Source organism: Lottia gigantea, assembly GCF_000327385.1.
Source record: "Lottia gigantea unplaced genomic scaffold LOTGIsca_65, whole genome shotgun sequence".
Taxonomy (NCBI): Eukaryota; Metazoa; Mollusca; class Gastropoda; family Lottiidae; genus Lottia; species Lottia gigantea.
Genome location: NW_008710211.1, coordinates 241,360 through 260,717, shown reverse-complemented (window position 1 = coordinate 260,717; position 19,358 = coordinate 241,360). Strand labels below are relative to the sequence as shown.

Sequence of the window (19,358 nt, the reverse complement as noted above, 5' to 3'; positions counted from 1 at the left end):
ATTTTAAGTTGTTGCCCTGTTTCTGAGATTTATAGTAAATCGTAATTGATTTTCATTTTTCTAATCATATTAAATGTCAATCATATTTTAGTTCCAAAAACAACTTATGTGGTGTATCTTTACTGGGACTTTCATTGGTGAAATTTGGACACAAGCGGTCAGAATCATCTGTTTGGTACTGAGAGCCCCATTTTAAAGTTTTTTTTGTTGAGAAAATGATTCATGAAATCATTGGGAATAATGACTCCGTGCTTTAGTAAAAGAAGGGCGTTCCAGCGAGGTCAGAATTTCTCACGGTGATTCGTATAGTCTGAAAGATTGGGAAGCTGGGATGTAACCGAATCATAATTTATTATATCGTCAAACAGTCGAGTCACTTAATAATATTTTTCTCGACAATAACTGAGAGTTTGATAGTTTTTGATGTATTTTAAACACTTTTTTATATGTTTTTTTTCCGCTGTTTCAGATTGAATGTCGTAAGGAGGTACGCAGAGCTAGAAATATCGGAAAGCTGGGACGTTGTTGAATGAATAATTTATTATATCAAACAGTCGAGTCACTTAATAATATTTTTTTCGACAATAACTGAGAGTTTTAAACACTTTTTTATATTTTTTTTACGCCGTTTCATATTGAATGGCGTAAGGGGGACGCAGAGCTAGAAAGGTCGGAAGGCAGGGACGTAACCGAATGATAATTTATTATATCGTCAAGCAGTCGTGTCACTTCAGAAAATAACTAATATTTTAATGTATTTTACACTCTATTTTATATGTTTTTATTTACGCTGTTTCAGATGGTAACGTATTTATATAGTATCACGGCAATAGCATGATAAAATTATCAAATTTATTGACGGCACCTGTCAAATTACAGACTGTTCAATCCATCACCTTAAACATGAAACGAAATAAAAAAAGAGTAGATTTTGTCGAATTTCATCATTTCATGTAAATAAAAAATAATTTTATTTTGGTTTACCGTACAATTATAATTTACCGTTTAATTCTTCACCACTAGCCCAACGTCAAAGTTGTATTAACAGTTTTCATGGCAACTAACATTACAGTTGGTAAATCCATTGTTTCGAGATGTACCTCTTGATAAATCATGGACTGTTCTGAAATTGCACATATGGAATAAGCAAAACCTACATCAAAAATATCTAAACTAATCTAAATCGTATTTTTCTGCACTTTAAGCATAAAAGAAGATCAGAGGTAAAAAAAAAGGGCCAAAAAAGGATTCTGGACAATTATTCTAAACCCACCGACTTTTATACCATACTCCTTCTCCGGCGTCTATTTAAACTTTGAGATTGCTCATTTAAATTATAATATATTTCAACCTATATTTTTTATACTTCAGTGTAGATGATTATTCTAATGTTGTAAATGACATTTAAACGGTGAATAAATTTATTCAGACGAAATGAATGACATTTTAAAATCAATCAACAATGAAAAAAAGAATAACATTATTTAAAACATGCTTCAGTGAGAGGGGTCAGTAAGGATCAAACTAATTGTAAGATCCGTTTCTCGATAACAGGGAAGATTTGTGTAATGGCTCAACTATATGAGTGTGTGAGGGTGTGTTGGAGGTTGGGGCACAATTAAGTTTATTACATGACATGCATTGATTGGTTAAGAATAACGTCATTAGAATTGGTAGATTACAATGTGTACTAAAATATCAGGGAAAAATAAATCGAAATTGTAATCTAATTTCAATGAGCGGCTATGATCATTGTCAAATATAGAAAGAAAAAAGGGAAGAGAGAGAGGATGGATATACATTCCATGATTTGGAAATAAAATGAATTTAATAAGGTCTCACTTTCTATATTTTCCATGATTTGAAGACAACTGTTGAGGGATTTAAAATGTGTAAACAAGCACCCTCTGGAATGTAACTCAGATTAAGGAATGGCCCGGTTTCCAACTTGGGGTGTTTTCATCCCCTGGGAGTGTGGGACTAGGGTGTCAGGGGTGCGGCCAATTGGTGTAGGAGAAAAATTTATCTTAAATTGAGAGAGCACCTCACATCATTACATGCTGGAAATGTGTAAAAAAATTTTTACGGATGTGAAAGGTCTAGGTGATTGCTCCAGGGGTGTGAAGGCTGAAAAAAGGTTGGGAACCACTGAGGTAATGCCTGGTGTTTCTGGTGTTTGCTCACAAGCCGACATTAAAATATCTTAGAGTATATCATTCTTCTCCCCGAAGGTACACCGCCCTCTGTTAAATTTGTGACTCTGGATGCCCATGAATATCTTTATAATTTTGTCATCCCTTACCTTCAATATTGGCCCATTATAAAGGATTGTATACATAATACACTAACAACTTCCTGTTATTGTGTTAAAACTGAAAACAATATACCCACTAATACGTCCATTGTTATTTTACTATGTATGATTTACTATCATGGTGATTTACTATTCAGGACCATTGTTCAGATCATCACGACTCTTATAGATATCAGACTGAAACCTTATTTTTCTTTGATACGGTCAAAGTCTTGATACCCTCGGATTGCCCTGTTAGTAGTGTAGGTATAGAAGGAACCGACAAAGAACAAGTGTCTAGTCTTTGATAAAGCAATTTCACTAAGAGCCTGTCTACTACAGTCTGTTGGCAATGAAGATAGAAATAAAGACAAAGAGACAATTGGAGCAATAGACCTGACAAAAGTTCCCTAATTGCGCAATACATGTCACTATACGTCTAGATTATACGTGTCAATGCTTCTACATTTGAATAATAAAGCACAGGACAGTTTATTTCGATTCTTAACGCTTCTAGATGTCTGATAATCATAATTTGTCTATGTTTCGACGTTTGGTTAGTACGGAGATGAAACAGATAATGTCTATTGATTTATCTGTAATGTTTCGTTTTGTGTTGAATGTTTTGACATGGAGTGAAAGACTTGACGGGAGCCACCTGCCAATTGAGTTCACGGTAAATTATTGACGCCATTCAGTTTCTAATAGATTAACTTCCGGTGAAAAACACGTCAATACAAATGAGACGAAACACCCTTGTAACTGTAACTCGTCGTTGATTTTTCGTAAATGCTAAATGTTAAGATATGGATTTTAACTTTTGTTGAGGATCAGTCTGCCCAACCTGCAGTAAACAGGGCATCAGATTATTGTCCCAACAGAAGGGCTAGACGACTTTTCCATGCCAGTGCCTCTAAAGTGCATTATTGACATGGGGAAGCCGGGTTAAAAAATACGAAGGTATTATCTCAACCTATGCCGGAATGTAAAAAGGTTAGCGAGAAAGCGTCTAACTCGCTGAGCAGTGTAACAGAAAATACCCTGGACCTCAGGTTAGTGTACAAGCGTCTAATTTAATAGAAAAAAAATAACGTAAATTTAACAGAAGACAATACTGTTGCTTCTCTCTATACGTGCTTAAGTTGTCTATTTTCCGCCATTTTTTAGAATTGTCAGAACATGTTCAAAGACATTTGAAGTGTTTGTCTTGCTTAAAAGTACAAGTGTCTAACTAACGGAAAAAATACAATTGATACGACAGATAACAATGCTCTTGTTTCTGGCTATTTTTCGATATTTTTTCTAGAATATGCCCGGAGAAACATTTGAAGTGTTTGTCTTGTTAAAAGTACAATTAAGTGCCCAACTAACACAAAAAACATACAATTTGTATGACAGAAAACAATGCTTGGTATTTTTCTCCATTTTTCTAGAATTTTCGTAATATGTCCTGAGTCATTTGAAGTGTTTGTCTTGTATAGAAGTTAAGATTGTAAAAGGCGAAGATTGAATTTAACTTCATATGAAAACTGCCAAAATCATGGTTAATCAAATAATTCGTTTCCACTTCAAAGCTTCGATCTCTACTTAGGAAATTTTATGTATCCCTGTATTGAATAACTGTCAGTGTGAACCAAAAATATACCAGAAAATATTACATGTCGTGTTCGGTTGAATTGAAATGAGTCTATATGTCGTGAAACCCTTAAGTCATTCGTTTTTCTCAAGTTATTTTTTGAATGATGAGATTTTAACGAGTCTCGTAGACATGCAGTTAGGTTATGTTTCTAGTATGTATATTTATCATAATAACAATCTTACAAATATATATTTAAAACTAGCAATAAGAGTTGTGAAAGGCTGGTATCGTGTCAGATTGGTTTGACACACGATTGACTTAGACTAGCTTTTAATTATAATATACTTCAACCAGTATAATAATTGATCAGTTTATATTTTATATATCGTCATTTAGTTCCACTACAAACGCCTACATTTGTAATTGCTTAGGTATTTGCTTCGTGTGTTTGCCCTTCACAATCGCACATTAAATAGGTTAACGGGCAGAATAGCGTACAGAGCTGTATTTTGTGGAATTAAAGCTTTATGCTTTAAAGAAATTATTTGTCGATCAGCAAACTGCATTTTGTTTTGGGGACTAAGGAAGGCTCTCAATAATATTGGTCGGTGGGGTGTTCTTTAAAAGTTATTGTAAAGGTGCGAGCACACGAGTGGTCTTGGTCGGAGATTTTTGTCTCCGACTCGAACCTTGAGTAAAATCTCGCGTGTGCCCGTGCTTCCACGACAAGATTATCGTGTCGCCGACGGGATTTATAATATCAAACAAGTTTGATAATTGTCTCCGATAGTTTTATGCCAACAAGACAGGCTGTCGTCATCAGATTCATTTTCCTTTCAATTGCATGCTCAGCACATGATTATCGACAAGGTGGAAAATTTTGGTCTCGTGTGTGCCCGTGCCAGTCGTTGAAACTCAAGACAAGACTCTAATCGGCGACAAAAGTCTCCGACCAAGACTGCTCGTGTGCCTGCACCTTTATTCTACAAAACAAGCAAATTCGGACTGAATCATATAATTCCAATTATAATGGTAAATTTAGAAACTAATAAAATAAATCCCACACTTAAAGATGGGTTCCCTTATTTTAATATTAAAGATGGGTTCCCTTATTTTAATATTAAAGATGGGTTCCCTTATTTTAATATTAAAGATGGGTTCCCTTATTTTAATATTAAAGATGGGTTCCCTTATTTTAATATTAAAGATGGGTTCCCTTATTTTAATATTAAAGATGGGTTCCCTTATTTTAATATTAAAGATGGGTTCCCTTATTTTAATATTAAAGATGGGTTCCCTTATTTTAATATTAAAGATGGGTTCCCTTATTTTAATATTAAAGATGGGTTCCATTATTTTAATATTAAAGATGGGTTCCCTTATTTTAATATTAAAGATGGGTTCCCTTATTTTAATATTAAAGATGGGTTCCCTTATTTTAATATTAAAGATGGGTTCCCTTATTTTAATATTAAAGATGGGTTCCCTTATTTTAATATTAAAGATGGGTTCCCTTATTTTCATATTAAAGATGGGTTCCCTTATTTTAATATTAAAGATGGATTCCCTTATTTTCATTTATGAAAATGAAAATGCTAATACTTATATGAATAGAAAGTAGAGGTGTTCTAATGTCCATAATTAATTCATAATTAGCTAAGTTAGAAGCTAATTACCAGCAGAATTCCAATGAGTGACAGATCAAGAAAGGTCAAAAAGGTTTTTTTTTCCAGACTGTACATATACATGGACATTTATGATTGGTTAAAACTCTTAATTTTATGCAATAAGAACATAATGATATGATTAAGAATACACGATAATTCATTAAAAACACCAATTAAACAGTTTGCTGAATTCAACAGTAAACAATAAGGAAAGCCATCTTTAATGAAAAACGTGGATAAAGTTTTAATGAATATTATGTAATACTTTTAAAAGGAAGACTGCTCGTGCAAAACCCATAACGTCTTTTTTTTGATCAATGTGGTAAAAACCTATGAATTTGTAATCAAGCCAGAATCATCAGACAGTGTCCAGTTTATTTTGTGTCTTCCCCTTCATTACCTTTAACCACATTAATTGGAACGTAAAGATCTCTAGCCTCATTATACATCTAAAAATAATCATTAAGAATTTGAAGTCATGTAAAAAGATAGAACATGTTCTAGGCGTGTATCAAAATCTTACTACATTATGTACCAGTTTAAATTGGGTTGATTTTTGTACGTCAGAAGATCATAACATATTCCACAGATATTGTGGGTTGATAACCTATTTTGCTATTTAGACTTTAGAAGTACCGTGCTCTAGAAGTTTATTCACTCTCTTAACTAAGTTACATACACGAAACAGTACTGGCCTAAAATATCACTCAATTTTCATAAGATGTGATCTGTTTTATGGGACAACAGGCGTCACAGAGGTGGAACGGAATACCAGACATGTACCAATGAACGCCGTTAGTGTCCTAGACCGAAACATCTACTTCTATTCCATCTATTTTGGAAGTCCAATAACTGTCAAATTATCTATGAGAGGCTGGAATAGATTTTCAGACTTTTAGTGTCCCTGATAGACATTAAAGCTAAAAACCTTATTTCTTTCTGTGCGTTGATTTGGATCTGGAATATATGTAATGTCTTCAGAACTACTAAAACTGTGGGAAAATCGCACAATTCCTTAAATAGATTAAACAAGAAACTTAACATTTATTTATTTTGCTCAAAAGGATATCTTCCATCTGAAAGATGAGATATCAGAAAGTTGAACGTCATGTTGATATAGTCTCTAACCTAACATCAAGTCTGTCGCTTCTGTGCGTTGATTAGTTTAGCGGAACAATTCACATTTCTGAGAACAAGATGTGATATATTTACTACCGGAAATGCCGCATCTGTCCCTGTAAGTATAGTCGAGTGAATATATTTATGCACATCCGGGTCCGATATAAAACACATACACTGATTTTTTGGGCAGAATTAAAACTAATATTACATTGTGTCCATTGCCTCTTTTAACTACAGTCGTATGATTTAAACGACATTTAGAAGCGGAGAGCTGAAATGTCGTCTGATGACGACACGTGTGAATTGTTAGTGGGCATGTGTTAGTTTTAAATTAAAGTCAATTATTAAAGAGATGTGTTCTACCATAATATATTCCCTTGTGTTTTTGATATATGCTTTAAAGGGACAAATGCATCATTTTGGGGGGTTGATTTGAGTCTTGAAAATATGTAAGTAGTCGTCGTTTTAACATTCAAACGCGGATAATGCTGGACACACACGGATTTGAACGTTCAAATTTCGGCAATATTACTGATTGTCTTAGCTAAAACAAATCCCGTTTCCTAGACTTAAGTATGATTGGTCGAAAAGAATGGCGCATCTGTCACTTGAACTACCTACCATGTTTATGTTTTGAATCGGACCCGGATGCACAAATATCTTTTCTCGACAATATTATTATAATAACGATAAACAATAACAATAAATCAACTTTGTTTACATTGCTGGTCATTACCATGTAAATTATGTGTAGGTATATCTCAGTCGGGTTAATGAGGACTAGAAAAGGGATGTTAAAATCTTCAAATCCTGGACCTCTTTCATGTATCGGTAATTATTGTCGGTAAGATATATTCCTTAACACGGGTAGCATGTTGTTTATACGTTCATTACTGAATGGGGTGGCGTGTTATCGAACGGAGATAGATCCATCGCTACCCTTGGGTACCATGACTCTCCGCGTACGAAAGATCTTATTTTGAAATGCTCAAAATTCATCTCAGGCCACCGTTGGCTTCCTGGGGGCTCTGACACCCCAAGTCACCCGGTCTCAACGAACTTCGGCCTCCAGCCCCTCCCCTCAGGCATTTTCAAAATACGCCCGGAAAAATGTTGAAACTTATCTTATCAATTTGAATATTAAGCTTGTTACGAGGTCCTTAAAAAATTCAGCAATCTTACAGCTCCAGGAATATAAAGGTAGTAACACGTGTGTTGTACCTGTAGGTACAGCTTCCCCTATTTTTGCAAGATCTTGACATTAATATGTATCAATGCGAATATCATGCCCGTAACTAGGTCCAAGCCGTAGCCAGACTTGACAGTTTGGGGGTCAAGTAATATAGACTGATAGAATTGGTCGGTTGTCAGTATTTTTTCAGGGTGGCAATCAGTTGCAAAAGGTCAATGAAGGATAAAACACTCTGGACCCCAAGAGTTATCCATGATTCATGAGACCATCATTTCATACGAGATAAATATTAATAGGTAATTCCCATTAAAACAATGGGTCTTTTTCGTAAAAGGGATAATATATTCATCAACACGAATAGTGCATGTTAGTAACACAGTAATCAGTGTATTTCTGCTTCTGATAAGAATGTACGAAAAAAACAGGTGCCGTATTACATATCTATGTGTTGAATCATCCCCGTTGCTTGTTATCATTGTCCGGCTATGCTAATCTGGTAAAATGGGTGAGGTGTTTTTTGATCTATTCATGCTTTGCACAAAAACACTTGCAGCCTTTTGTTAATTGCACCATTCTGATTGCCAATTCGACATCTGTGGTTTCTGTAATTCCAGGCAAATGTGATAAGATTATGATGGTACCACAGCAGATCTATAAGCCACTATAATATAAGTAAAGAAGAACCTTAAAGTAACAACAACACAATCATATAGTCATGCTGTAAAACGTCTTTTAATCCCCTTTATAAGTATTTTTGTCTGAAAACTTCTGCGAATCCTTTTTATAATCCGTTCTAATCTGGAATTACTTGCGGAATAAGTCACAGGTGGCTTGGAAATGGAGTGTTCAACAGTATATGTTTTTTTCAGTATGCTTCAACAGCATTAGAAATGTCAGAAGCTTGATCTTGCATTTGTATTTGCGGCGCCAGGAGGAGGCATTTGCATCCTCATTTGAACCATAACATACGTTGTACTACCAACTTGATTTTTAAACGTTTTCTCCCAAAATTTATGTCATAATTCACCAAATCAATACTATTTCTGAGGACTTTTTCCAGGGAACCCTCTCCATAAGCACCATATAGACTTTAGACTATATGGCGCTTAAAAAGAACTGCGGCATTTTGAATCTCAGCGTCATCAAAAAGTCTGCCCTCTATTTTTACCCCCAGTCTCGAGAGGCTGGTGCCGCCATTGAATAAGTCACAGGTCATAAATTGTTCAAGAGCATAAGAAACGTCAAAAGCTTGGTTTTCCTAAATGAAACTACATGTGTTTACATGGAAATAACGCACACGAACGTAATTCACAACCATTTTGAATCACAATCTCGACTTGATAAGTCGAATTTTTTAAAAAGGCTATAATATTTCAACCAAGGCTTTAAATCACATTTAAATCTATTTCTAAACCTTAAAATGTGATATGAACGCTTGGTTAAAATTTAAAGCCTTTTGGAAAAATCGACTCATTAAGTCGATGTAGTGATTCAAAATGGTTGTTAGCTACGTTCGTGTGTTATTTCCATGTTAGAACCATCAGTAGTTTCGTATGGATTTTGTCCTTGAAACTGTTGTTTGTTGATACAAAGAAAACAAGACAATCAAAATCAGATTTCAAGACATGTTCACTTGATAATTACACCAATTCACCTGGCTGTCTTCAAGTCAGTTGACGAGATAATTATTTAGAAAGTCAGCCTACTCATACAAATTACAGTTTCAACCTCAGTTCAGACTTTGATTGCCATTGAATTAACGTTCGATTGACATTTGAGTGACAATGCATTTAGATTGAATTGATTTTTACATTACATTATTAATGAATTGATGTTGCATAGCGTTGTAACAGATGGTTCTGGATTGTTAAAACATGCTGTACTTGTATCTTACATAATGAATTGATTATAGGTTGAAGGGACAGATGCGCCATTTTGGGGGTTGATTTGAGTGTTAAATATATGTAAATAGTCTTCAGAAGTATTAGAATTGTACAAAAATAGCATAACTCCTTCAAAAATAAATTTTTTAAACTGGGACTTTTTTCCTATTTCTATATATGACAGTGTCTCAAGAAAAGACAACTCGTCTTTTTAACTTTTAAACGGGAATAATTCTGGACACACATGGATTTGAAATTTTGACGGTCAGCTGTGAAAACTATCAATGATTGGCTTAGCTAAGAAAAAATCTCGTTTCTGAGACTAAAGTAAGACGTAAATCTTCACCCCATGCTACTCCAAATAATTACTTGGCTTATTCGTGTTTATTCTATCCTTGTACAACTTACACTATTATGTTATTTATGGTTCGAAATCTCACCGCTTGAGCCTTAGCACAATGTCTGCCTAAAATCGTGTAGGATGTAAAAGCTTGCAGATGAAATAAGTAAATTCAGGAAGGCTGTTGATTTGATTACTGCTATTTCAAATCAACTGTCTGTTTGAATTCAAATTAATCTGAAAAAATGTCGAAATCATTTCTGATAACGTAAGAGTTACGTCAACTGTCAACGGAACCGGAAGTTGTCTGTCATGACCTTGGTTGTAAAAAAGTCATTCCAATTCCAAAGCTTTCAATATAATTGTATATAGAGTTTTATTTTGAAATAGTTACACCAACAATGTGCTGAGATCCGGATCTAATAGTTTTGACTTATTGTGACTAATTATTTCATTGTTTGACAACAAATTGATTAAACATTAGTTCAATGAACGAAATTCTCAGAGATCTTACTGTCATGTTTGTTGTGTATGTTAAACATCTAGATAGGTATTCTTACTCTTCTAGACACCTAAAACCTCTTTTTCTCTTTTCATTGTAAAATACTCATTCGCTTATTTTTGATATACTTCCTCCTTCATTAGCTGCACTAATGTTTCGGGTTCCTTGAAAGGCGGTAGCGTATTAAGGGGTGAGATATCAAGCCCACTATATGCTTTAAATTCATCTCAGGAAATCTGAAATCCGTTGGCCACTTGGCAGCGCCCAGTCTCCCGGCCGTGGAGAGAGACGCCTCTCAATTTTGCCCCCATCACCCCTCAGGCTTTTTCTAGAAACGCCACTGGTTACAAGCTAGAACCAAGAGCTAGTTAGATATCCCCCAACAGTTAGAAATTAGAAATAAATTAGATCATGTCAACTTATCATTTCTTATCCTGCACAACATTTCACCCAATATGGACACTTCATAGACAGTAAAAAGTGTCGTACAACCCGTTTCATTCCAATGTTCGTTGAGAATTGCAGCCACAGAAAACACAGAATGCCTTACAATAAACGATAAAAGACATTTAAAAAGAATGTTATATGTGTTTTAAAGATCTGTGATTTATGAGCGAAGCTAACAATGGAATCTCTTGAATAATGATTCAATTACGACAATTTTTTTCCAAAAGAAATGAAATGTATTATGAGATCACTGTTCGCGGTTTGTAGTACAATGTTTGTCATTACCATGTTCTTTTCTTAAGTTAAGAAGCCATTCGCTTGTTGAGACACAAACTAATCACATCGATAACAATGAGTTTTAATCTAAAAACGCCAGAAAAAGTTGACGATGTTAAGTTTGCTGGTGGTTTTGATGATTGTTTACAATAGCTTTGTTGAACAGTTGTTTATAAATGGGTAGCATGAAAACATGAATCGGCATCTAAAGCCAACTTAACCTTAGTTCAGTAGAAAAGTTGAAAATATTATAAGAGTGTATCAATCACTCCATGCTACGATTTATTACTGTAGTTAACAATTTTTGAATAGTACCACAGAGAACTAGACTAGAATTGGGCGATGCTTGGTATCAATCATTTTACCTGTCTCTAGATGAACAAGTTTCGGAATTGATCCGAGCTGTACAGCCTCCAACAGGCCTGGATCCATTCCATTCATTTGATAATTCAGATATACAGTATACTTTGCGTAATCCGACATACACCGGGACCGCAAAAAAATGTCGGATAATCGAGAGCTTTTTATTGGAATTAATATTGTCGGCAAACTTTTTTTAAAATGCTGCTTATTGCTGTTCGACGTAAACCAAATTTCATAGTACATTTTTTCTTGTTAGAATGTATGTATGCGTTTGGAAGAAATTTATTGGGATTCTCCTGCATTTAATTAAATATAACCTTTCGGGAGAAACAAAGTGCCTATTACCCTTTGATTAAAACCAATGAATCAGGTTTATGCACTCGCTATCGTATGTTATTGTGCCTTACAAGCTATTGACCGATCCATAAACAATCAACAATAGATAATAGAAAATACAGCCAACATCCTTTCATTATGATAATTACTATGTGTTTGTAAATACATGTATACCCTGAGGAGTTGGACATAAAACAGACACAACGGATTAAACTTAATCACTAACGCCTGCTTCTTGGACATGACTGTTTTACAGATCACCAGATTTCCTGTCACGCTTTACTACGATACAGAACATGCTTCATTATCGTTAATATATTTCAACATTCAAGTGATATTCCTGCTCTATCAGTTTTTATATGCGTTGAAATAGAATAGATCGGATCGGATCGGATCGGATCGGATCGGAAAATATGATTTAAGTCATTTGTTTTAGAAACTATTGCAGCAGAATACAAATAGTCCAAAACTCTTTACAATCTATTTAAGGATCTGTACTGCATTGGTAATTCTGTTACAATTAGTGGATGGAAACCCAGCTGAATTGGTTGTCTGAAAACATTCCCTCATATCAACTAACTTTCTAACGTAATAAAAGTTTTGTTCTATTGACTTTATATCAAGGAAAAAGATTAAAAGACATTAAGATACCCAAAGAACACTCGGATGACAATAAAGACTACTTTCTACTTTCCGATCAGCAGGAACTTTAGTGTCGTACCAATTCCGTTATGTCTCTCTGGTAATTCAACATCGTGTTATTTGTATTCATTTATGGTTGTATTGACTTACGGGGTGTTAAGCAAAGCCGATAATGTGGGTAATTTGTATGCTGTTTTATTGCTCACAGTCGGCTAGGCTGTAAGTGGATAGCTTGCCTTCTCAGTCTTGTAACTCTAAGTTTGCGTAAGAAGTTGATTCTAGGTCAGGCAGAAAAACGGTAAAATTTCGACTAGGGTAACGATAATTTTTTGGAAATTGAGAGTGAAAATTTGTGAAAATATCCGTCAGCTCCATAATTGATTTTCATTTTAATTTTTACCACATCGATTTCAACCTACATTAAGGCTAATAGATATAAGACTTGAGGACATTTAGAACTCAGGGGTACATATCACAAGCACAAGACAATATTATGGGTAATAAGGCACATGGCACGACACGTGTTATTTTTGAAAGTCATGTGTTTAAAATTTAATTAAAGAGGTGTGCTTATTCCCTTAATATTGTCTTGTGTTGAATCTTGTGATAAAACAATGTTTGTTTCACCACCATGGAAAATTATCTTACGTAGGAAGGCGGGAATACATGTATCTCGATTTTGAAAGTGAAAGTAGAATAAAATCTGTTTATTTCTTTGGCCCGATTGGGGGTGCTGAAAAAGGACATGGCCTAATTTGATATTACAGAATTACAAATGCATTCTGTATGATCAATTACATCGATCTATTTTCCGGTTTGGCAAATTGACCCAATGGTCAGAATATATCAATATCAGAATATAACAATATTGATACCCGTGAAATCTAAATTGTAAACTTGTGATGACCACATAATTCCTGAATTCTAGACAACAATCGGACTGATAGATATCAGGATGACCTATGTCCATTAAGGATCTAATCAGGCCACTTTACCCTCCGACTAATTGATATAAATGAGAATAATATATCGGACTCTCATTCCCCAGGGGTGAAACCGGTGCTAACTCATTTCTCCCTGGACATTATGGGATTTCTTAATGTTTTATGTGAACGGAGGCTATGAATAGCGTCTTTACCAGAGTTATCAGAGTACATATCGCGTTTATTAAGCCTCTAATTCGCTGCCTTTCGTTTCCTCTAATTGCTATCGGTCTGTGTTCCCATCCAGTCAGGATGGTTGGCTTCAGACCTAAGGTCACCTTGGGGGCTGAGACGCCTGCCTACCATCGCTAAGCTATTTGAACTAACTTACTAATATAAACTAAAAAATAAAAGTTTTTTTTCAGATGATCTAATGAAGACGAGAGTGCAATACCTTGTACAATTTAGGTTATTTGCCTGGCTATTGGACTGTCTTTTGTACTCCTATGTAAGGTATAAATGAGGTTAGATTCCAAAAGATAGCGATTTAATACAGACCTAATCTCCTGATCGAACCATTATGAAAATTATAAAAAACATGAATTGTTAATGTCAATTGTTTTAGGACCATCCTAACCCGTTTAAAAATCAGGTTAATGGCAATGATAAGACATAATAGGACGATTGTCTTGGGGCTATATAGATTTGAATTCTAAAAAGGTCCGAATATAGATGAAGAGCACTGTGGTGATGAACATCAAGGAAGTCAGCAACTAATGGAAAATTAAAAAAAAACGATCTAGGGCACGAAGAGTGCGAATCTGTGCGAATCAAGGTAATGCTCTAATCGGTAATGAAAATCTCCTAATAAGTAATTTCGTCCAGCATCTAATAATAGCGTCAAGTGTCTACATCCAGTTATTCTGCCCCAGGTCAGTTAAACACTGTTAATGGAATTTAATTGTATCCAAAATGTCCTCAATTACTGACGATGATGTGGTGTGTATATCTCGAGGGAGTTGTTTGTCGGAAGATGGCTAATTCCAGATTACACGTGGTTTATCCACTTTATTTTCCGACCTGGCGTTAATCTTAAAAAATTACCCGGATTCCTTATCGACTGACTGTTTTCTTTCCTTATCGTCAGAATGGTTTTATCTAATTATTACTTATTTTAATGGAAACAGGAAAATGTGTTTTTCTTTTGATGAAATTATGTCTAGGTTGTGAAATATCCGCTACTAAGTTTCAACATGATACTTTGGAAGATTTTCAATTCGTCTTCTAACTTTCAGTGATGCAGGCCGGAGAGACTTAAATGGATTAAGCCTTTAGTGTTTTGAGTTGGACCCCTGTGTGTAAGCAGGTTATGCATGTTCAAGACCTCTCGACATCTGGCACAATGATCAGATAATACCGTTGTTTTATTGGTAATATTACCCTGAATGCACAATGCATCAAAACTATAGGAGTGGAAAGGGCGTAAAATTCCATTTCATCGAATCAGTAAAACAATTGCGGCTTCAAAAAAGCGGGTAGGGGTCCCAATCAAAGGCCCAAAAATACATTTTTTCGTCAGTTGCTAGATTTAAGCCCTTTATTTTCAAAAGTTTCAAAAAAAATATTTAGCGGTGAACCCCTTCCAATCTAACGTTCTGCAGTCACTGTATAGTCCAATCAGTTCTAATTTATTAAAAATATGGTAATCATAAAAGTGGTTAGAAGAAATAAGGAGATTGGAGATAGCTTTAATGAAGCATACAATTTCATGACATTTTGAAATCTCTGGAAGAAACGGATGGAGACACCTGATTGATTCCTTGCAGACTATAACGTATCGGACTCCCCCGGGAGTGATGACGTATGTAAATCACCATCTGGCACTAATCTGATGATAGAGCCGCTTTTAAAACGTTTAATTACTCATGTCCCTATGAAAGTACGTATGGTTCTTAAATGGAAATAACGCACACGATCGTAGTTCACAACCATTTTAAATCTCTTCCTCGACTAAATTAGTATTTTTTTTTTAGAAAAGGCTATTGTATTTCTACAAAGCCTTCAAATCACGTTTTAAGCCTTTTCTAAAACTTTAAATGTTCTTTAAGATATAGTTGAAATGTTATAACCTTTTTAAGAATTTGGATTATTAAAGATGGGTTCCCTTATTTTCGTTTATGAAAATGCTAAAACTTATATGAATAGAAAGTAGAGGTGTTCTAATGTCTTGAAAAAATACCAGTTTGTCTCACATGTCCATAATCAATTCATAATAAGCTAAATAAGAAGAGAATTACCAACAGAATTCCAATGAGTGACCGATCAAGAAAGGTCAAAAAGTCTCTCTGTTTATGATGAACTGATGATATGATTAAGAATACATGATAATTCACGAGAAACACCAATTAATCATTCAGTTTGCTGAATTTGACACTAAAAAATAAGGAAACCCATCGTCGTGGACGTGACTGTTATCTACGTTCGTGCATGTTATTTCCATGTGAGAACCAACCATACGTAGTTTCTCTAACTGATTCGTCTTTTATAATGACTTGTGTTACGAAGAGTAGAGTTTTGTCTTCGGGAAAATTGTGATGCAAATTGAAAGACAAAGTACAAAGTAAATTTTTGCGCTTATTATCTTTTCTTGTCCATAATATAAGTGACCAAATTGATATATAGTTTTACTATCACTAACAGGTGATATTTGTTCCATAAATTGTGTCAATATATTTTTTTAAACAATATTTTTTTAATCGATTACAAATAATACGTTACAGATATTTAAGATATTTAATCCGTTACCATTTTATACAATTTTCAACTTTCCAATTAAAAGTTGTTGTACAAAAATATAAAGCTCTGTGTCAATATATCGTTCTTACAATTGATAAAGTCAATTAAGTCATATAAAGACTTATTCTCAAAAACTTACCCTAAGATGAGTTTAGTTTTCTAGTATTCTGATTGGCCAATCACTAAAATCGATTTTAAATGCAGTTATATTATCCAATCAGTTTTTGTATTTCTTAAAATCTGAATTTTATACTTTACTCCGTCAATGAAATGTGTAGTATAACAAACTTATTGTCTTTATATAATTAGAGAAATTGAGAAATCTTCTTCTTGTTGGTGTATGGTGCCCGCTTCGGAAAAAGTCCATATCCCAGACGTTGAGGATTGAAAAATCCTTTCCTACTTTCATTTTATTCATAAGGTCAATAGACAATCACTGATGTGTTTCAGTGTCAGACAGGGAGATCAAAGCTACGAGAAGACTGGCTTACTGTTAATCAGCTAATTAATCTAAAAGTGACGATAATCAACAGATTTTCCACACTGGTTATCTTTCCCTAGTATAGTACAGACAGACGGCTTGTTATACTTCATATTTGATTGACAGGTTAAAGTGTTCAGATGCATGTTGATGGATTAATCACGTGTGTAAATAGTCTACTTGTATATCTATGATGATTATACATCCTTCTCTTGACAGTTTGAAGATCTCCATCTTGATTGGTGTTGACCATCAAAGATAGCAATGTTTATAGTTAAAAGAGTCATTGGAGTACTGAAGCAGAAATGCTAGCCCATCAATCATTCCGGTGAAGAGCCGTTCCTCAGAGGATTTCCTGTACCCTACACTGGCAGTGGCGTTTCTAGAAAACATCAGGTGAGGGGGCCCAGCTCGGGCATCAACATTTCCTAGGGGGGGGCACAGGTCAAAGCCGGGCCAGCCTCTTTTCTGGGGATAGGGCATGCCCCCCCCCCCCCAACCCCACTGAAACGCCATTGTACACTGGTCTCATCCATTAAGCCATCATTTGTGAAAAGAAGCCATAGGTCTTAAAAATTGATTTATATGAACACAAAAGAAAATATATTATAAAATTGTGGTGAGAAATTGTCCTATTTCCCATTTCTTTTGTGAGCATCTGTCCTACACGCAGTCATTTAATGTCTCTCTTTAGTTCTAATAAAGACGAACTGTAACCCTGTACTAGTATTTATATTGTACATCCAGGGTAAACTCTCCATACAATAGAAAAAATCAAAACTTGTAAACTACGACAGATTATGATCAAATCGATTCTCTCTATCAATAATCAAATTGTTTTCTTCGTTTCCAGAAACGAGTTGGTAAAGAAGCATCGTTGTATAAACTCTTTTAGTAAGTTTGTGGGTCCGATATCGATCTAATTTCTCTTTTTTCTGATATTTTTCGTTTCCCTTGTAATCTAAAAAAGTGTTCTACCACAGCACTTTTCTAATAAAGCTTCTTAACAATGAAGAATTATGGGATACCTAAACCCAAACAGGCTGTCATATATTACGTCATTAGAACAGGGCTGTAATAGAAATTTTATAGATTAATAGATGGAGGCGAAAAAATATCAGATAACAAGAGAAACGAAAAGGCAATCGTAATATCAATCATATTGGCCCAATATCTCACGTTATATTTATTGTATTTCTAATGATACTGAAATATTGACCTAATAAAGGGACTTTTTTTATTACCTCCAATATCCGGCTTGTGATATCTGATTGTCGGTTTCTTGTTCATTTACATATTTCTATTGTCTTGAGTACTTTCTTTATTATACCATCGCTCATTAAAGCGGGCGTGACTAATGAACAAAAGTAACATAATACAGTGCAAAAGAATGAATACAAGTAAACGAATACACATCTTCACATCTTCAAGCTATTATGAATTTATTATGAATTTTGTCTTTTACCTTGACTGCAGTAGACATTTTTCATGTATTAAGGATGTTTGTAAATCAGCAATGGGATTTAACGCGAGCGAACATAGCCAATCAGAGTCCTTGGCAGGAAACCTGTGAACAATAAACGAGGGCTGTGATTGGCTGTTTTGACTTGCGTACTATTCTATAAAATCGCCACATACCGTTAAACAAGAATAGTTGTTATTTCAGTCAAAGTATAAGACGAAGTGTCAATGCAACACAGTCATGTCATCACTCATTAAAGCGGGTTAGACTAATGAACAAAAGTAACTGAATACAATTCAAATTATAACGAGCTCCATACTTATACCTTGACAACAATAGCTTTTTTTTTCTTGTATATCGGAAATATATACAGTCATTGCTAGCATTAATTCTCATAACAAGAATATCTTTAAAACTGGTCATCACCACCTTCAGATGGAACAATAGAATATAAATCTCTTCTTGAGACAAATCCTTAACATTACCAAATCTTTGAATAAGTTATTTAAGTCTATATATGATGAATAGCCTGTTATTTCCGTTGTGAACATATTGGTTGAACGGTTATCCGTTATATAGAGAAGATAATACTGATATTTATTATTACCAATGTAAATACCGTCAGCTATAGACAGTGTTTGATTTGTCTGGAAGGGACATAATCTTCACGTTGTTCTCCAAATTGGACAATCAAAGACACTAATCCCGATAATAAATAGCAAATATGGCCATTTTAACTTATTCGTTCTTATTTACCAAAACACAATGAACCATTTCAACAATCCTTAAACTAGACCACCACCTTTCCCATAGATCTCATGTTCGGCAAGGTTTATCTCGATGGACTGCAGTACCTAAATACGTAATCAGAACGATAATGTCAAGAATACAGTCTACATTTCCAAAACTAGCTGACCTGATGATGATTTTGTGTCCGAAACGCTAGCAGAGTTAGACATAATGTCGTAATTTGTAATGAAGACGAAATAGATGTTATATTTGGATTATGGAAAGTAATCTATGAACTGGATGTGTATGATTAAATATTAAGATG

General features: G+C 34.6%; 1 protein-coding gene across 1 annotated transcript; it reads left to right on the top strand.

Moving 5' to 3' along the window:
* Positions 1–4,938: 4,938 nt before the first annotated feature.
* Positions 4,939–5,493, top strand: LOTGIDRAFT_129522 (hypothetical protein; the record flags this gene model as incomplete). The annotated part of the gene is made up of 1 exon (XM_009064771.1): positions 4,939–5,493. A coding segment is annotated over one exon (555 nt), but the record flags the coding sequence as incomplete, so codon positions are not given.
* Between the last annotated feature and the right edge of the window lie 13,865 nt (positions 5,494–19,358).